A 20,382-nucleotide genomic window follows, 5' to 3' on the forward strand; every position below is an offset into this window, starting at 1 on the left:
CCAGCATTCCCCAGCCAGTATGGATGGTCTCTCTCTCTCTCTCTCTCTCACACACACACACACACACACACTTTATCTCTTTCTACATTTTACACAGCTGCTTCTGAAAGGCGCTGAGCCAGGATACTGTTTGGTGTCAGGGGAATCTTCTAGGCAGATCCAAAAATACCTCCATCCCTGCTTTGTTCTGTACACTTGAGGGGACCCAGCAACTGACTTCCACAGAGTCTCCTATTCCCCTTCCCTCTGATTATCTAAATACTTCTCAAGATTCCCCATGGCCAATTTCGATAAAGGTTGTTGCACTGGAATCCTGTTTTGTCTGCTTCATTCCTTCTTGCGGCCCATGATTATCCAGCTCCATAGAAGCAATTCCCAATGAGAGTCCTGTTACAGCCTCTCCCAGGTTCGACCCATGGGGAAAACCCCTCTCTGAAACCCTGGAGGGTTGCTGCCACTCAATGGAGACAAAGCTGAACTGGATGGGCCGATTTATCTGCGTCATGCAGGGCTGGTGCAGGGGAGGGTGCTGTCCCGTTGCAAATGATGAAGTAAGAGCCCAGTGCTGTCTGGTCAGCTTCCGTAATAGAATGGGGGCCATCACTTTGTCTTTTGCCTCAAGCAGCAAAATGTCTTGGGCCAGGCCTGATGTTACGGAAGGCCTTTGAGGACAGACCAGTTGGGAAACTAAATAAGGACATTATTACTTCTCTCCAGCAAGAACAGAGGAGACACACCCAAGACACACCGCTGGGATAAAAATAGGTGCCATCTAGTGACTAAGCCATACAACGGCATGACCCACGCGATCTGACGCCGGATATGGCAGCTTCCCATGTCCCTAATTTCAGTGGCTGGCAAAACTCACAGAAGGAGCTGCCAAACCGTAGAGAAGCCTCCCCCAGCCTGGTGCCCACCAGATGTGTCGGACGGTAACTCCCATAATTTCCCAACCAACATGGCCGTAGGAATTTAACCATCCCCTCACTAGTGTCGTTCCCTGGTTATGGAGTGAGACTGTGGATTGGAACCCATCAGCGTGCGTAGATCAGGGCAGCAACTGCAGAACTTAAATTAGTGGTTGAGGGTCTGTACCATCATTCTTAGGCACTCCAGGGCAAGTGAGGGTCAAACGTGTGCCTTATCTCTGGGCTTTGATAGATGTGTGAGAGACTTCAATCTGACACGCTCTGGCTTCTCTGTGTTAATTATACTAGATTCTTAGTATTGCACTAGAAAATATAGGATTTAATTGCAGGATTTGCCACTTAATGTATGCCCACTGTGTGTGCATACTGTCATTAACAAACTTGTAATGTGTGTAATAATACAGAAAGAGTTTCCAGTCCAGAGCTTCTCCCGTGTAAACAAAAGCCTGCAATTTTAATCAGTCTGGAATGATGGATGGAATTCTTCTGAGAAATGTCTGGGGGGGGGCCCTCCATGAGTGATTTACTCCCAGCTGGCTGCGTTTGGAGGTCGTCAGGGATACATGACATCATGGCCAGCCAGCAGCCGCCCCGGAGCTTATCGGGGAAAAAATGGATTTCCTGCTTAAAGTCCAATTCTTTTCCTCAGGTCGGGTTCTCCACAGTATAGTTGCTGTGTGCCCCAGCTCCCGCATTTACCTTGGGTATGCCAGCCCTGCCCAGGGGTGTGCCTTTCACCATGACTATGGTCAAGAGGTGTTTCCCTTCCCACAAACCAATTCGTGTCTGCTCTGATGTAACTCCTATTGTGGTCAATGAGGCTTGTCCCCTGAATGTGCACACCAGCATTTACAAAGATCCTCCTCAATTGAAATAGTAGTTTTTAAAGCACTAATTCCCTAAAGGCTGTAAAACACTTTCCTGAAGCTGTGATTCTCTGTTGTTTGGTTTATTGCCATTCGGAAGTCGTAACTTCCACCTCCGATCACTGGATCCTGTGCAGTATCCATCGGGTTAGAAAGGGGACTGGTTTTCTATCCCTTTGATTCCCACAAGCATATGTGTGTCGACTCAGAAGTAACTCCCATTGTTGTCAATGAGGCTTGTCCCCAAAATGTGCACTCCCGCATTTACTAGATTCCCATTAATCAAAATAATGCATTTAGGAGCCTTAATGTCAAAGCTTGGAGCTTTGATTGGTTGCATCATCGGCTGATCAGGGCAGAGAGAACATTGTGTTCCTTTAGTGATTGTTCTTTAAGGGAGTAAATAATGCTGGGGGGTGGGGAAGACAGAGAGAGAGAGAGAGAGAGAGAAGGAGAGTGATTTATGTAGCGACACAGGAGGAACCCTCCTGGGATTTTACGGAAGGTGAAAGCGGGGGAGAGCCTGGAAGGGGGGAGCCTCTCTTATGGGTTGAGCAGCCCCTGCCTGTCAGATGACGTTCACTTCAGCCCCCCACCCCCACCCAGAAGTATGTTCTGTGAAGCGACTTTTACTGGTGCAGTACACTTGCTCATGGAGCAAACGTGGCTCCATGAAAAATCCAGGTGAGCCACTATTGGCTTCTCCTTCCGTTGTCATGGAGAAACCCCCCAAGAGAGGAACTCTGCATTCTGAATGATTGCATGGTTCAGCCCTGCCGGCAATGGACCACTTCAGGCTGCAGGAGGGAGACCATGTTACCCTGAGTTTAAAAACAAACACAAAACCAAAGCCCCGGCTCCATGAACCTGGAAAAATGGCACATCAAGGTGGGGGGGTTAGCCTGGTCTTCTCCTTGCTGTGATGAGCAGGCTTTTAAAATGCAGTCCTGGATGTGTGTGAAATATTCAGAACATGTAAACGGCCTGTGAGTCAAGTTACAGATGTGAAGGGAGAAAAGTTCTATCTCCTTTGCTACCCCTGATGTCTGGAACCATCCCGGAGTGCCACCACACTCTCCCCCCCGCCTGCTTCCGGATCCTTTCTCCAAACTGATCACTTCCACAAAGCCTTTGGCTTAAACCTTAGTCCCCAGCCCCAAATTACACCAAACCTGAGAATGCACAACTGCATTTGTACCCCCTGTTATCTAGTGGTGTAGTGCTAAACGTTGAAGTGCGGGGACTCATCACGACAGTCCCCGTGCCCACACTCTCGAAGAGAGGCCAAAAATGCATGTGGATCCATAGCAATGAACCAGCTGTAGGAGTTTCATCACCAGGAGCAGGTCTGTCCTAAAGCAAAGAGGTCTTAATTGCCAAGCCACCATAAAGTACTTTTCACTACTCCAGGGAACAATATATTGTTGCTGGGAAAATCCATTTCTTCCTAGCTACTGTGAGGATTGCAGCTGAGCTCAGAGAGAACAGGGAAGTCAGGGCGGGGGGGGGGGGATGTCGGTGTCCCTGCTAATGAAGAAGGCCTTTCCCCACTGTAGGAATTTAGATTGCAAGTTCCTCTGGAGTGTGGGATCTTTTCCCTCTCCCCAGTCCACCCCTCCGATTCTGCCTTTGCTGATATTCCTCTGCAAAGTACCACAGATGTTGATGGAGGTATATAAATACAGGAGAATAAAATGCAAAGCATAATGTGAATTAGCCCCTTTCCCTGGCCTTACCTCACTTCTGTTCAGTGCTGGGAAAGAATCCTGGGAAGGATTTGCAGAGCTGCCTTCTCTCTCCTCCAGGGTGGCCCCTTACGCAGCTCCAAAAGGGAGCACAAGAGAGGATGCTAATTTGCATAACCTTTATCTATGCAGATTGATATCTACAGGTGCAAATTTAGAAATAATAACTGTAATTTAAATAGAAATGCAAAACATCTCGCCGTAGTGGAGAAGAGCGGCTGGGTGACCTCTGTGCCTCCTCAGCCTGCTGCCCACGTGCTAGGACTGATGGGCAAGGGCAAGGCCCCGGCCTGCTCTCCGTACTTGTAGTCGTTTGACTTTAAACCAGTCTTGGACTGGACACCTCTTTAAATAGAGGACACCTTTAAAAAGAGGACTGTCCTAGGCCATCTCTCTAAAATAGAGGGATGTCCTCTGTAAAGTAGGACACCTGGCCATTCTGTTCTTCTCCAATGCCCGCCCTGTGTTCAAATTGTACCTATTGTTGAGTCTAGAGGAGGAAGGCAGCAAGCTGCAAATTGACCTCATCCAGACCGTAGTTACGAGGAATTCTCAATTTCCTTCCTGTGCAGGCAAATTACTTCACACCTGGATCTGAAGGACTTCCATCATTTAATTTGAAAGGAAGCTGCAACATTCTAGGGCTCTGGGCTTGATATTACTCATCTGGACTGAGGGTTTCCTTTTTTGGAGCTCTGGAGGAAACACTAAAATTAGTGCCTGAAGAGTAACCTTGAAACCAGGCAGCTGCAATCAAGTCAGGCTGGGCAGCAGTGAAGAATCTGGAGCCGTAAAAAGTCTGAAGAGAGCTCAGATGTCGTGGAGACTCTTCTAAGATAAAGATGCTTGTCTGGGTTGAATGAACCCTCAGCTAACTCCCAGGGCTTTAAAAAATGGATTTGCAGACTACAAAACTATGCAGTTCATATTTCATATTTGATGGGGGGGGGGGGTTCTACCAGTTGTCCATTTAGATTTGTAATTATATCGCCTCCCTGAGGGATGGAGAACAAGTCTGCGGGTGACGCTGGCTAAAGTACGTTTGGGCAGAGGCTAGATTTAAACTGTGAATATCGTAATTCACAGCCTAGCCTCTTACTAGCCATTCATACAATCCTGGTGGCATATTAAATTGTGGAGAAGGGGTGCATTTGCCCTTGACAAAAAAAGATGGTGTTACCCTTGAGTTTTCTTTCGATGCTTCTGTATTATGACTTTATTTCAAAGCTTTAATGTTGTTGTTGTTCAGTCATTCAGTCGTGTCCGACTCTTCGTGACCCCATGGACCACAGCACGCCAGGCCTTCCTGTCCTGCGCTCTCTCCCGGAGCGTGCTCAAGTTCATATTCATTGCATCGGTGATGCTATCTAGCCATCTCATCCTCTGCCGTCCCCTTCTCCTTTTGCCTTCAGTCTTTCCCAGCATCAGGTTCTATTCCAGAGAGTTTTCTCTTCGCATTAGGTGGCCAAAATAGTTGAGCTTCAGCTTCAGTATCTGTCCTTCCAATGAGCACTCAGGGTTGATTTCCTTTAGGATGGACTGACTGGACCTCCTTGCAGTCCAGGGGACTCGTAAGAGTCTTCTCCAGCACCACAGTTCGAAAGCATCAATTCTTCGGCGCTCAGCCTTCCTTATAGTCCAGCTCTCACAGCCATACGTTACTACTGGGAAAACCATAGCTTTGATTATGCGGACCTTTGTCGGCAAGGTGATGTCTCTGCTTCTTACTATGCTGTCTAGGTTTGCCATAGCTTTCCTTCCAAGGAGCTTTAATAAGCTTCCCTAAAGAGCTCTTGAAATGCCAGGTGGAAATCTTGTATTTCTTGCATTTTATCCAGATAAGAGAAGCATTGACTGGAAGCCAGCAGTGGCCAAACTGTGGGGCAGCTGCTCCTTGGGATCCAGAATGGGGGGCAAAGCTCCAGGGAGGAGCAGGATCTTATGAACGGTGGGGGCACCTTCCCCTCTGAGGGGGGACTGTGGCTGACTCACAATGGATGTGTGGCAGGGCGCTGCATCATCTGCATTCCGTCACCCCAACCTGGTTTGGGGACCAGGAAGCTCAAAAAGGGCTGTTGCTTGTTATGAGTATCGTTTCTGATATGCGGTTCTAGAGGGAAATCGAAGATGTCATTCACTGTTCCTCTTTTCAAGTCACTGTTGGCTAAGCACGCAATGCACAGACCCTTGCAGCTTTGCATGAGTATCTCCACACTCTCGCTCACCTGTGGGATAGACAGTTGGTGGTGCAACCCTTGCCTTGCATGTGGAAGGTCCTGGGTTCAATCCATGGCAGCTCCAGTTGAAAGGATCTCTGAGCAGGTCATGGGCAAGACGCCTCTCTCTGTCCGAGACATAGAGATTACTACTGCCAGCCAGGGGAGTCAGTACTGGGCTAGATGGACGAAGAGTCTGACCTTGACAAGGCAGTTTTCTAAGCGCAAAGTGAAGGAAGTCCAGAAGTGCGGTGGAAGCAGGTTGAAAACTTCTGTAGAACATGGCTGTATGTTTACACACTCTAGAACTTTGCATGGATTGACTGTTAGGGTTTTGCCTAGTATTTTATCTTTTTGCATTATATTTCATATGTTTAGCATTACTCAGTAGAAGAAGCACTCCGCTTGGCATTGCCAGCATCTAGTTATTTTCATTTTACCTAGAACTCCTGTTTAGTGATTGGCTCAAGGGCGAGTCTGCACAATACAGGGGTTTGAACCTGGGACTCCTGATCCCCTGGGTGATGCAGTGCTGGCGGAAGCCTTCCAAAATGGTGGTGGTGATGTCAGTGTCCTTGTTCTGGGCTGATTCCTCCTACTCCGTTTCCTTTGCAGTGGCCAGTTTGCCATAGTGAAGAAATGCCGAGAGAAGACCACGGGGGCGGAATATGCCGCCAAGTTCATCAAGAAGCGCCAGAGCCGCGCCAGCCGTCGTGGAGTGAGGCGAGAGGAGATCGAGCGGGAGGTGAACATCCTGCAGCAGACCCTCCACGCCAACATTATCAAGCTGCGTGACGTCTATGAGAACAAGACAGATGTGGTCCTTATCCTTGAGCTGTGAGTAGGAGTGATCAGGGCTATACATGTGTGTGTGTGCGTGCTGTAGTGTCCCAGGAATGTTCTTTTTCTTAAAAAAAATTAACAATTAAAGTTTCTAGTTCTTAGGATACGCTTGAAAGTATGTATCTGCAGACTGAAAAGGGCAGGGTAGTCCAGTGGGAAACTTTCAAACGATGATGTAATTCTGGAGCCCCACTCTCTTGCACGCAGAGGGTAAATGTTAATCCAGCCCTAGATCTGTTTGGGGCTTCTTGCCCAGGTCAAGGAACGGGCCATTGGCAGTCCAGTAGGGTTTGCAGTCTTGTCTAATGATCCAGTGTTTCTGCATAGCTATACCAGGTGCACAAAGTTCATTATTTATTTCTGATATTTTTAATACTGGCTTCCTACATAATGTAAACTTCCAGAAGCTCCATCCATCTCTCCCTGGTCCTGTGAACAAACAAATTCCAAACTTGGTTCAAAACAGAACACTTCTCCCAGTCCACGCTGAGCTTGGTAGGCAGAGTAGTAGGTGCAAATTATGTGAATGGGTGCAAAGCAAGGCAGCCTGCGCAGCCTGTTCCTTTGGAAAATTTAGGTTCTTTAAATGCAGAATTTCAGGTCCTCCAAAAGTAAATCTGGGATTGGGCTCTTTTATTCTTGGGCTCTTTGCAGCAGTATAAGACTCTTGATTGATTACGGGATTTCTGCGGTGGTGCTGAGCGCCACCCTGTGGAAGACTTGGGTGCAACAGGAACATCCTCCCGACAGTTTCCAAGTTCAGCAACTAGTGTTGACGACATGCCAGATATTTAATGCATGTGCAAATGTACATTGTGTATAATTGTGATGGTGTGTCACTCACACGCCCCACTCCTAGACAGTTATTCAGAACAGTAAAGTATTTGCTTATTTGCATTCAGTTTCTATTAAGCTAGATCACCGGTGGCTAAAGGTGGCCACAGGAATTTTATCGAAACAGTTTATTTGTCAAAGCCAAAGGGGGTGAGGAAACAGAAACAGCTTAACCATAAAACACACCCATAAAAACATAAGTCAGGCCAGAATTTTAGAAGGTTAAATCCTCAAAGTGACACTTATAATTGGCAAGGAGCCAATTTAAGAGAACCACTTCCATTGATAACCTCTCAAGGCACACGCCAGTGATCCTTTCTATACAATAACTGGCTTGATGGTTTCATTGTTTTATGATGCTATTGACTTATTGGCTAAATGAAACTGAGGCCAATCTAAAGATGTCGTATGGCACAGAAAGTGAGGGATATACATTATTTTATAAATAATGAATAACTGATACAGATAAAGCTATGGTGGTAAGCAAAAAATAGTGCTATAAATTTCCGCCCAATTCTTATCCTCAAACACAATGTATTGTGGGGGGAAATAATACTGGCTCATTCAGTAGCTGCACTCATCAGGAGATACCAAGATTTGGGAGGTTTGGTCCATCATGGCTTGGGATAGGGTCTTTAGTGATGTAGCACCCACTCTCTGGAACTCCCTGCCACTAGAAATTAGGCAGGCTTCTGGGTTTTCAGTACCTACTGAAAACATACCTTTTCCAACAGGCATTCCCCGGAGTACCCGGAAGGTACTCTTGTCCTCTCTATGAAGGCTTGTTTTTGTACGTTGTTTAGAGATTTCTTTAAGATGATTAATAACTATTGTTAAATAAGTAAATAAGATTAAGACTCTCTAGGACAGCAGTAGTAATATGCTGGAAATGAAGTCATGTTAAAACTTTCCTGAGGATTTTTTTAAGAAATAAGAGAGTTGGTAACCCTTTGAAGGGCTCTCAGTTCATATACATCCATCAAACTGATCCAGGAAATGCGGGGAGGATGGGACATCTGCCCAGAGAATATCTGTTACTGGGCAGATTAAAGATGTAATAAATAAATGTAATAATAAATTAATTAATCAGAATACTCTTTCTGCTGTTCTTTCTGTTGCCGAGACCCTTTAACCTGCACTATATATTCTCCTTCTAATGGCGTATTGTATGACCTGCTTGGGTGCTGGGTTACTGGGCAGCATATACATGCTGTTAATAAATGAAATAAATAATAATTCTAGATAGCATAAGATTTTTTTGTCTGTTTTGTAGCGTGTCTGGAGGAGAACTTTTTGATTTTCTGGCCCAGAAAGAGTCGTTGAGTGAGGAGGAAGCCACCCAGTTCATTAAGCAGATCCTGGATGGGGTCAACTACCTGCATGCCAAGAAGATTGCCCATTTTGACTTGAAGGTGAGGAGGATGTGCGCTCAAAGCGCTGCTTCGCAGGATGCAGGTTTTCACATTATGTGGAGGAGGAGGCCGTGGAGGAGGCCCTGCTGAACTGAGTGTAGGTGGCCAGGAGGCGATCAAGGGTGCAGCCTGGCATGCAAACTATTTAAGTGGGAAAGCCAGTTTGTCGATAGAATTGATCCTCAGCATGCATATATTTAGAAGAGAAATCCTTTAAAACCAAGGAGACTTGCTTCCAGATAAATGTAATGAAGTCCAGGTGTTGTGGCCCAATTGGTTTGTGGATTGCAGATATAGCCTTAGCAATTGAGGATTTACCATACTTTGAATTGCATTCAGTATCCATCCAGCACAGGACTAGATCCTTGAAGATCTATGTCTGTGGACTGGTATCCATGTACAACTGCATCTTAAAAGGCACAGTGGCTAGCAGAGCTGGTGAAGGCAGGATTTGACTTTCAGACGTGTGCCCTGAGGCTTTTATCGAGACCTGAAAAATGAATAGCTCTGGAGATGTGATGTTTGGTGGTGCTCATTTGCACAGAGCTGGACTATCTGTTATAGAAAAGGGGAAATAAACCACAACATGGGAAGAGAGTGCATTGCAGATTATAAGATTAAATCAGAGTGGGGCGGTGGCTTTGTTCTAACACGCTTTAATCTGTGTTTTTTGTGACCTGTTCATATTTGGTGGATGTGGAGGAGTGTATCTGGCATTTCTGTGTTTTTAACCATCGTTTATGGGTAGAAGGTGGCCCAGACAGAGCATCCAACAGAACTGTGGGCAGTTTCAGATAAATAAATTACTGAGCGTGGCTTTGCTGTGCCTAAGTCCTGTGGCTCCGGTGCAGTGTGGATCGCAGCCTTCACACCTGGAGCGCAGCTGAATCAGCAGCATACGCTGGAATTGTGTTCAGTATCCGTCAAAGCATCCACAGCCTGTTGGGGTTGTCGTCTCGAAACCCGAGTTCCTCCCATCCCTTGCTGTGCTGTGATGGATGCTTAGCCAGCGCGGACCTCTTTCCTCCTTGGGACACATCTGTCCACACGTACCGCAACGCCCCATGAGCTGTTCCAGCAAAATAAAACAAGGGCGGCTAATATGGCCTATTGTTGTTGCCAACTCACCCCACCCCGCTGCCGGCATTTCCTTACCTGGGCCAAGCAGCAGCATCATGTTTCAGGAAGAGAAATGTCAGATTATCAAACAGTCAGAAAAACATCTTGATTACAGCAGCCAGAAGAAGAACCATTTCTTGCACATTGCACCTCACTGCGCTGTCCATTGTTGCACATACAGTTTCCCTCTGTGATCCAGGGGCTAGGGCTGAGCACTCTGCACCTCTGGAGCTCAGCTCTTCAGAAGAGAAGCAAGGGGCTCGAGTTTAGGTTGTGTCCCCCCCCCCCCCCCAACACACACACACTTAAACAGTTGAACAGGCTTTGCCTTTGCAGCTTTGGACTGAGGCTGAAATCTTTTTCTGTTTTTGTAAGGAGAAAGAACAGTGTACAGTGTTTGCTTCGGCATGTTGAATTGCAATTTGGACCCATGCTGGAGTACTTAGAGGACAACGTTACGGCCTCTGCAAACCCAGCATGATTGTTTTCTTGTGTCTTTTTCCTATTTGCCACTCCTTCAGCCTGAAAATATTATGCTGCTTGACAAGAATATCCCTATCCCACACATAAAGCTGATTGATTTTGGTCTGGCCCATGAAATAGAAGATGGCGTTGAGTTTAAAAATATTTTTGGGACGCCAGAATTTGTAGGTAAGTCTTTCTCATTTCACTAATCATTTTTATTGCTGCCTCTTTAGATTAGGTTGAACCCTGTCACCTGCCCCAGCCATCAGTCATTGTCCCAGTATGGGTGAAAAGTCTGTGTGCTTCATGTAAACTGATCCTTGGGGTCCCTGTACTGGTTCTGTCCAGACGCCCTTGCCTGACCTGTGGAACTACCCAAAGAACCATGCGCCACTTTCACCTTTTTTAAAAATGCAATTATTTCATACTGAAGTATGCAATATTCCCCACGATCCGTATTGTTGCAAGATTGGGGGTTTGCACAAGAGAGATTACAGGAGGCAAAAGGATGGCTGCAACTCCCTTAATAGTCACCAGCCAAGTTGCTTGGTACATTGTTTCTTAGGGCAATTGCTGGTTGATTGCTGTCAAGAGCTGGATCTTCCTCAAGTCTTCTGCAATCTCCTCCTCCCAGCCAAGGACGGTGTAATCTAGAGCTGTGTATATTTCTCTGAAAGGGGGCAAAGGAGACAGACCACAGATTTGAGGGAAGCCCAGAAGGGGAGAGAGCAAGGTCTGGAAAAAATATTTTGAGGGGTGGGGAGGAATTTCCTCTCTCTGTGGATCTGATATGGGCAGTGGTGTAGTGCTAAATGCTAAAGTGCAGGCACTCATCATGGCAGTCCGCAGCCACGCCCAAATGGAGGGGCCAAAAATGCAGGCAGCTGGGTTGATCCGTAGCAACAAAGCAGTTCTAGCCGTTCTCATCTCCACCAGGAGCATGTCTTTCATAGAGTGAATGGGCCTTCATTGTGCCTTCAAGACCAATACACCCCCAAATACTTCACAACAAGGGTAGTTCACAACCATTTATTGTTGGTGGGAAATTAATCCTGCTCCCGTGAGGATTGCGGCTAAGCTCAGGGGGAACAGGGAGGCCTGAGGGGCGTCGCAGAGGGTGTCAGTGTCACCGCTGATCCCAACAAGTCGGTGCTGCGTCCCTGCGAGCCTCCAGCACGCCCCTGGATGTGGGGCGCTGCCTTTGGCGGTGGGCTGGAGGGTTTGAGCTGCGCCGCCTCTTGGGCTCAGCCTGCGTATGTGCAGATGTCCCAAGATGCCACCAGGCTGCAGGCGCCTCATTCCAAAGGAGACCAAAGCTGGGGAAGCCCCCCCCCCCCCCCCGCCAGAGCCTTTTGCTGCCTGGAGGAAAGGGGGTGGACGAAGCAGCACTGAGCGTGCGGGCTGGGAAGAGGGCGGAGGGCAGCACGTCTGTGGCAGAGGAGCGGGCTCTGGGGTACCTTCCGGCTGTGCAGTCCTTGAAATATGTGGCGAAGGTCCTTTGTGCGGTCTTGCTGATGCTGAGATAAATGCTGTTCTTTCCAGCACCAGAGATTGTGAATTACGAACCTCTTGGGCCGGCAGCCGATATGTGGTGAGTACTTTGCCTTTCCGTTCTCATCCAGTGTGGGGTACTGTTGGTTTCTCCAAGTTCTGTGCTGTGTGCGTGTTTTAACTCTATTTAGAGTGTTTCATTTTTTTAAAGGCTAAATGTGACATCAAATCTCTATCTTCTTCCCACTTTCCATCTGTATATTCAGACTGATTGCTTTTAAAGTAACATCTATGTGTTTCCCCTTTTTTTTTGCAGGAGTATAGGAGTTATCACTTACATACTGTAAGTACAGCACTAGATTATGAATTTATTCATCGATTGATGGTTTTACTGTACTTGTATCCCACCTTTCCTCCATGGAGCTCAAGGAGGCATACATTGTCTTCCCTCCATTTTATTCTCACAACAACCCTGTGAGGTAGGTTAGGCTGAGAGCATGTAATTGGCTCAGGGTAACCCTGTGAGCTTTATGGCTGTGTGGCAATTTGAACCCTGGTCTCTCAAGTCCTCGTCTGACATTCTAACCCAGGCTTCCCCAACCTGATGCCTTCCAGATGTGTTGGACTGCAACTCCCATAATTCCCAGCCAACATGGCCTGTGGGCTGCAGGTTGCCTATATGTGCAATAGCACATGAGTGTGGAAGTTTAATAAGAAGTTTGGTGTTTGATAAACGGGGAGACAGAGGAGACAAACAGAGAAAGCAACAGAAATTTATTTATTTACATACTTACATTATTTTTTCACTGTCTTTAAGTGTAGAACCTTCTCAAGGTGACGTACAAAATAAAAACAATACAAAACTATGCAGAGCAAATACAATAGAAATTAAATGAATGACTATTAGGTAATATAGATAAGAAGAAGAGGTCATGAAGAGGATTACAAGTTAATAGAAGGTTTGAACTTAATATGAAACACTCAGGCTTGGGCAATTTGTTGCCCTCCAAAAGTTTTAGCTGCAAGTCCCATCAGCCTCTGCCACCATAGCCAGTGGTGAAGGATCATGGGAGCTGTGGCCCTCCAGATGTTTTGGCCTACAACTTGCCCACCCCTGCACTGGAGGAAGGCAGTGAAGGGAATCGTACAGAGGTGTAAATGTAAAAGACACTGGTGGTCCCACAGGGATTTGGGAAGGGCGGGGGAGCAGATGACAGAAGAATGACATTTGCCCAGCCCTGCTCTGCACTCCAGTTCAGCACTATGTGGGCCCAGCACTTTGCCTCTGGGGTGTGCAGCTGCGCTCCTCCAAAGCAAAGTCCCAAGATGCAGTCGCCGAGTCACTAGGCAGAGATGCAAAGTCATCCTGTGCAGAGCAGCAGTCAGTCGGCTACTCCAGGCTCTCACTTCCCGTGTGCTTTGACCTGGTGGGTGCAGGTCGTTGCTACTCCTGTGCTGGGATAGGAAAGAGAATTTTCCCAAAGGCATAGCGAGGGTTGTCAGCAGAAAACAACGTGAGGCTGGCTCTGAGGCTGGCTGCTCAGTCCTGGAGTGGTTGGGTCTTGGGTCAGCCCTGACTATTATCAGTTTCAGTTTAATAGTATGGTAAATAGACCAGGACTAAAATAGTACAGATTCAGTTGCAGTTGCTATTTGAAAGAAAGCAATACAGCTAGAATACAATATAAAGTGACATCAGCAGCCCATAATAACTTATAGGAGGCAGTTTATCATAAAAAGAGCCATAATTTCACCAGCTATTTCCTGGTCTTCTCTACCACTATCAGGAGGATTATTATGTATTCTTAAATTTTGCATCCTGCCTTGCTTTAAAAAATGAAACTAAAGGTGGCTTTCAAAAAAAATTCAAAGCAAAGCATGATGTTATCATTACAAAACCACAGAATGAAACCAATAAAGACAACGAGCAACAATATGGCAGCACAGGAACAAAACACTTTTTGTTGTTGTGAGGATTACAAAATTCAAATAAGACTTCCATAGCAATTTGCACAATAAAAGTGCAGAGGAAATAATTACGTTATTTACTAATGCCATCTTTTAGAGCCTGTTGTGTCCCCACGCATGCACACTTACACAAACACACACACCGTGTGTAACTATAAACCAGATCCTAAGGCTCGGTGTGCCAGCAAACAGGCATCTACGATGTAGGACGTGGATTCCTGAAGCCAGACACAGTCGCTGCCAGTTTACTTGATTGGGGCAGTTTGCATGGGGAGGCCTCATGGTATCCTCCCAAGGGCCCTTTGAGGTGGTTCAGTCTGAGAGAAAGGGACTGGCCCGGAGATATCCGGTGAGTGCCTCTTCCTAAGTGGGGAGGAAAAGCAACATGGACGGGGGCGTTTTGAGTGGGAAAATGGCGGGAAGGCATGGAACAGCCCCCCACCCCCCTCAGTAATTAGATCCTGAATGGGTCTTCCTGGTTTAAGATGGGCCCTCCATCACGTTTATTTATTTATGTATTTATTTTTATATATCACGTATCTATACCACCCAACAGCTGAAGCGCTCTGGGCAGTTCACAACAATTAAAACGATAAAATACAATATAAAAATTTAGAAGGTTAAAACTGCAGTATAAAAGTAATCAAAACCACAGTAATAAAACCATCACATTGACTCTCCTGTGCCAGTGACTATGGGCAATCTGTGCTGTGGTTTTATCTCAGTACTGTAATGTAGTACATGATGCATTCGTCCAACCCGTTTTTGTGACACTTTCTCCCTCAGTATTTTGCTCCTCTCCAGACTGTTTTCATGACTCCCCCCCCAGTGACTGCAGTTTCCATATGCTACTGCATCATGTGTGTTTCAGTCAAGCTGTACTATAACTCTTACAGGTGGGAGTGGCTTCAAAGCAGAACCCCTTTTGCGACATTTCTCCCACCTTCTCTTTTGACTTCAGGTGGAGTGGGGGAGAAGGGATTTGCAGGCAGGAAATCCATGGATTGCCTTCCATTTCCTCTCTTTCTTTGACCAGGGTGGTTGGTTAGCACATATATATATATATATATATATATATATATATATATATATATGATGGTGGTAGCTATCTTTTAATGTCCACCTACACAACCACGCAGCTGTGAATAACCATGCAACCCTTATTTTAAAACCTGCATTCCTGCACAGCTGCACAGATGTGCATGCATTTACTAGAGTTTTTTTTAAAAGCCTGAAACAGCACCATGACTTCCCAGTTCTCCTGTAGTCGCAGCACTGTGGCTCGAGGCTTGTGCTATAAACACACATGATAGAATGCATGTGACCTTTCAAACTGTTCTTACTTGTCCCACAATTACAGCAGAATGCATTGGTATGTGGCACTTTATTACACTGTAAACACAGTGGAGGTACCGTATTTATCACTGTGTGTCTACAGAGCAGCAAATGTGTTGGGAAAAAATCCTAGCACAGTAGCCTCAGAACCAAAGGGGCTCCAGTGTAGCTTACCGCCTACCTAAATGAGAGGGACATCATTGCAGCATTGCAGACAAGAGATGCCAACGCAAACATTTGGCAATTAAGGTGCAAGGCCTAAATATGGTAGGTGACAATAATAGTTCCCCTTAAAACAGGAGAAGGTTCCTGTCCTTGGAAGAAAGGGGCAGCATTTCCCTATATCTTGATTTCATGGCTCAGCATTCCTGGTCAGAGACTGACAAGAAAGTGCTTTAGCAACATTTTTTTTTTTAGGGGGTAAACAGGATGTCCGTTATAGTGAAGGGCGTTTTAGAGAGAAACGAGGCTCTCCCTGACTAAATGAAGATTGCTGAATGCCAGTTTTATTATCAGTGCACCTGAGTTGCTCCTTTGGGGCTGAGGTCAGCAGCTGAACTGTCAGGAAAATAACCTTTTCTGGTGGCTCCCTAAATTTGATTTCACTGGAAGCTTCATATTCCTTGTCGTGAGTCATTTTTGACAAATGCTCTGGGTAGGGATGGCCTAAGATATTTTGGGACCTGAAACAGGAAATCCAAACGGCACTTCCCTCCTGCTAATTAATATGAGTTGTGATCCACAGGGAAGTTCTCCTGTTCAAGCTGTGCCGTGCTCTCACACGGCTCCTGCTCATTTCAGGGAAGCGTGCACAGCGGAACCTCCTGGTGGATTGTGCCCCGTGGAGTCAGATCTTTCTGTCTCTTCACTGTTGCCTTTAATGGCACCCCAAATCTAAAGCCTCTTTTTGCTTTATGGTCAGACCACTTTAGGGTTCGCCTACTCCTTTCCTCCCTTCTGAAACTTTTTTATTCAGACATGATTACAACAACCAGGCAAATATGTACATTGTACAGCTTTTTTATTTTCATGTTTAAAGCAGGCTAAAAAGCAGTGGGGAAGGGTTTCCCAACTAGCTGTCATGACCCCCCAGCCCTCCGCCTATCCAGTGTGCAGCAGAGGATTCTGATGAGGCAGTCAGTGCCTTATTCAGGGCCCTCCCAGCCAGAGGAAGCAGCCCTGCAATTGCCCTCCGGCTCAGAGGATGAGGCCCTGGCAGAACCTCCTTCTCCCCAGCCTCGCAGAAGTCTCAGGCTACAAAATCAGGCACGGGCCCTTTAACAATCCAGCCAGCTCCTCCAGGAGGTGTGGACCTGACCACACTACAGACCTTGTCAGCCTACATAAGGCTTCAGTTGGCTTTAGCTCCCTGCTGAGACAACATCCTCTTATTATCCTAGTAGGAGAGAGTTCCAGCCAGCAGGACCTGCCTGAAGCTATCCAAGGTCCTACTTTCCTCCTGCCTTGGTCTTACTACCAGCTTCCCCTGCAAGCCTCAAAGGACCACAGAATGGAACACTGAGGGGCTGGCAGTGGGACAGTCTTTCTCTCTGCAGACTGTTCTAATGGTGCCTTTCTCTCTTTCTTTTTTGGCTTGGTCCCTCTAGGCTCAGTGGCGCATCACCATTCCTTGGTGAGACCAAGCAAGAGACATTAGCCAACATCACTGCTGTGAACTATGAATTTGATGAGGAATTCTTCAGCCATACCAGTGACCTGGCTAAAGATTTTATTCGGAAACTTCTGGTGAAAGACACACGGTAAATCCTGAGTGGCTCAACCATAAGATCGAGCAGAATGCAGACATCAAGATTCCTGGTTCTAGCACAGTTGTTCCCTATATGGCCCCAAGCATCTCAAGCTGCTGTCCCAAACGTGGGCATACATGTAGGGCCCATCGGCTTCAGCGGTACAAGACAAGGACCATAGCTGAGTGGCAGAGCACCTGTTTTGCATGCAGGAGGTCCCAGGTTCAATGTCTGACCATGTCTCCAGTTAAAAGGATCAGGTAGAAGGTGACGGGCAAAATATCTGCCAGAGACCGATTTCTATGAAGAGTGATGAGAGGATCGGTTTTACAATCTAAAGAACTACACATCCGAGGAAGGGGAGGGCGATTAATAACACTGTTCAGTTATTTCAGTTACATGTACTTCGTCTTAGCTGCAGTAGAACACAGGGCTAAGGGGTTCTGCCAGAGGCTTCATAGAAAAGGCTGGTTTAGGAAGGTGGCCTCAACCCGGGAGGCAGTTCCAGGCCTCGTAATCTACAAATGAGTCACGTGACAACATTCTTGTCGTTCCCAGAAGCGCCACTGAAGTGTAATGAATGAAATATGTGTGTTTATTTCAGTTATGGTGCTTATATGCTGCTCTTCCTCCAAAGAGTTCAGAGTCCACACTGGAGGCGTTCAAGACGAGGCTGGACAGCCGCCTGTCAGGGATGCTCTGACTTGGATTCCTGCACTGAGCAGGGGGTTGGACTCGATGGTCTTGTAGGCCCCTTCCAGCCCTACTGTTCTATGGTTCTATGAGTCCCAGGTGGTCTCCCGACTAGGCACTTAAAGGGACACCAGATCTGCTTCATTTTCACACATTCTGTATCTTCAGCCTATTCTCTGGACCATCATCTTGCAGTGCTGAGATATTTCCAAAGATGGAGGCAGGGTGGCCTCTGGTGCCAATGTGCAACTCACTTTATGATGCTTGTGACTGGCAGCTCCTTCCTGTACGGAGCGTTCCCTAAAGTGTTTCTCCCTTTGTAGGAAACGTCTCACCATCCAAGAAGCACTCACTCATCCCTGGATCACGGTAAGTCCAGATGCAAGGTGTGCCTTTCTGTGGAAGGGATTTTTAATTCATGCTGAAGTCAGAACTTTGTATGGAATTTTGAATCTGGCATTTAAATGTTGCAAGCCATCTTTCTCATTTACTTTTAGATGTCTGATCTTAACCCATACAGCAGGGTGAGAGTGACCTTCTACTTTGTGTATACTTCAGTTTACCACAGTTATAATCTCCTTGGGGGAGGTATGGTCTGGCCAAACGTTTTCAGAATCCGTGAAGGAAAGGTGTAATGTAAAATAACATGAGCGTTGGCTTCAAAAAAATATTTCTTTATCTTAAACAAGAGATGAGAAAGGTTTCAATATTTGATGCTGAGATACACATAGACAGCATACAATCTTCTGTCTTGGGACACATTATGGGATGGTTGCACCCCTGCCTGCTGTTTGCATGGACGGACACCAACCATGTTTTAGCCTTGTTTGGGCTCTATCCAGTGTGAGTTTCTTCCATCCAGTCCTCATTGAAATCAGTGGGAGGTTGCAGAAGGGCACTGCATGGCATTTGTGCAAAATTTCAAGGGTGATTGTGCGAGAGACGTTCCCAATGGATTGTACCACTCTGTGTGTGTGTGTGTGTGCGCGCGCGCGCGCACGCGCGCACACGCACGTGCATGTGTGTGTTTGTATTTGTGGTGGCCTGCTGTGTAGAAGTTACAATGAATGTCCTAAATTTGCCCAATACCATCCTTCACATGTGAATTCTGAAGATTCCAGCCAAAGTTTGTGAATGAATGAAAATTCAGAGATCTTCTAGTGAATGTTGACAGCCACTTACGTATAATGATAAGCATTCACTGGTGTTTGTCCAAAAAGTGGGGAAACCATACTTATTTTTGGACAACTTTGAAATTCATCTGGAATAGTCAGCATTTACAAGTGAAGCTCAAAATTCACTAAATGTTGGGCATCCATTGTAATATAGAATCTTACCTAGCTTGAAAGTGCATTTTGCTGGTCTTTACTTGGCAAATGGAGGGTGGGAATACTCTATTTTATTTTTACTTAAATGTATATCTATATCTATATCTCAAAATGCTGAAATTGCATTTTCCAAATTACTTTTTTGTACAAAGTTGAACACTTTTGAGATCTAACACAGATGCCAGCATGTTATTAAGTCACAGTCCTTATAGGGATGCTCTTAACACCAGCCTTTAAAAATGTAAATCACATGCATGAAGGGAAAGAGGAATCCTTGTTTTCTCCCAGCACCATGGACATTTGTGTTTTTGCCTGGTGTGGTGTCGTTGATGTTGTGGTGTCTGTAGAAACACTTCACAAGATGCTCCAGGTAAATAACACTAACCCCCTGCTTCTGTCTGAAGACTCACCAGCCCAAAGAAGAAACAAAAGTACAAGAAAACAAACGGGCCGAGAACAGGCAGCTAAAGACCAAGCGTCTGAAGGAATACACAATCAAATGTCACTCCAGTATGCCACCAAACAACACGTACATCAACTTTGAGCGCTTTGCCCGTGTAGTGGAAGACATCTCAGGGATGGAGCAGAGCTTCAGTGCTTTGGCCGTGTCCCATGATTCTTTGCAGGAGGACATTGATGCTCTGGTTTCCATCTACAATGAGAAGGAAGCCTGGTACAAAGAAGAGCATGAGAATGTGAGACATGAGCTTTCCCAACTGAAGTACGAGTACCGTAAAATTGAATCCTTGAAGAAGCATCTACAGGATGACATCAGGGATGTAGGGACCAGCCTCGCTGGCGTGACCGGCAAGTACATTGATCTGCAGTCACAGTATGAGTCTTTGAGTAAGGAGCTGTCTGAAGACCTCAAGTGGATTCAGGACTTAACTGGTAGCGTCCACATAGAGGGTGTAAGCGAAGCCTATACCACTGGAAATTTTTGCTCTGTCTTCAACAAAGACATAAATGACTCTCTTATGGAGCTGTTAAATAGATCATGCTGTGAAGAATTCCTAGCTGCCTTGAACCTGGGAATTGCAAAATCAAGCCAATAACACCACCTAAATTCAGGGTTTTTTTGGATTTATATATTTATGTTGCCTGTTCAATGTGAAACAATAGGAAAAGTTTTTGACATGGCTTTGCCACCACCTCAAGATTTCTGCATGCTACTGACTGAACCCACTGGTTTGCTTTATTTATTTCTGAACAAATATATTTGAGATTCACTGATTATAGTTGGATTTTTGAAGTCCATGAAAAGATGGTCTGCCACATAGAGACCCTGCCATCATTTTATAAAGTAGAAAAGCCCGTTCAAAAAGGCAGGTTATGAATGTTGCCAATTAGTAATTTATTGAAACTTTGTTGTAATATCCTATTCTCTACG

The 20,382-nt window shown here is 46.0% G+C and overlaps 1 protein-coding gene across 3 annotated transcripts in view; it reads left to right on the top strand.

Annotated features, from left to right (window-relative positions):
* DAPK2 (death associated protein kinase 2) overlaps positions 1-20,047 on the top strand; it is a 66,104-nt gene extending 46,057 nt beyond the window's left edge. For all 3 annotated transcript variants that reach the window (XM_084816643.1, XM_084816645.1, XM_084816644.1), the window contains 8 exons: positions 6,372-6,593; positions 8,707-8,845; positions 10,486-10,615; positions 11,972-12,020; positions 12,237-12,263; positions 16,831-16,983; positions 17,988-18,033; positions 19,397-20,047. In XM_084816643.1, coding sequence (XP_084672769.1) covers positions 6,372-6,593; positions 8,707-8,845; positions 10,486-10,615; positions 11,972-12,020; positions 12,237-12,263; positions 16,831-16,983; positions 17,988-18,033; positions 19,397-20,047 — 1,417 coding nt within the window. The remainder of the gene's footprint in view (positions 1-6,371; positions 6,594-8,706; positions 8,846-10,485; positions 10,616-11,971; positions 12,021-12,236; positions 12,264-16,830; positions 16,984-17,987; positions 18,034-19,396) is intronic.
* Positions 20,048-20,382: the final 335 nt, after the last annotated feature.

Source organism: Heloderma suspectum, chromosome 11 (assembly GCF_057233095.1).
Source record: "Heloderma suspectum isolate Gila_16-S chromosome 11, 16-S_ref, whole genome shotgun sequence".
Taxonomy (NCBI): domain Eukaryota; kingdom Metazoa; phylum Chordata; class Lepidosauria; order Squamata; family Helodermatidae; genus Heloderma; species Heloderma suspectum.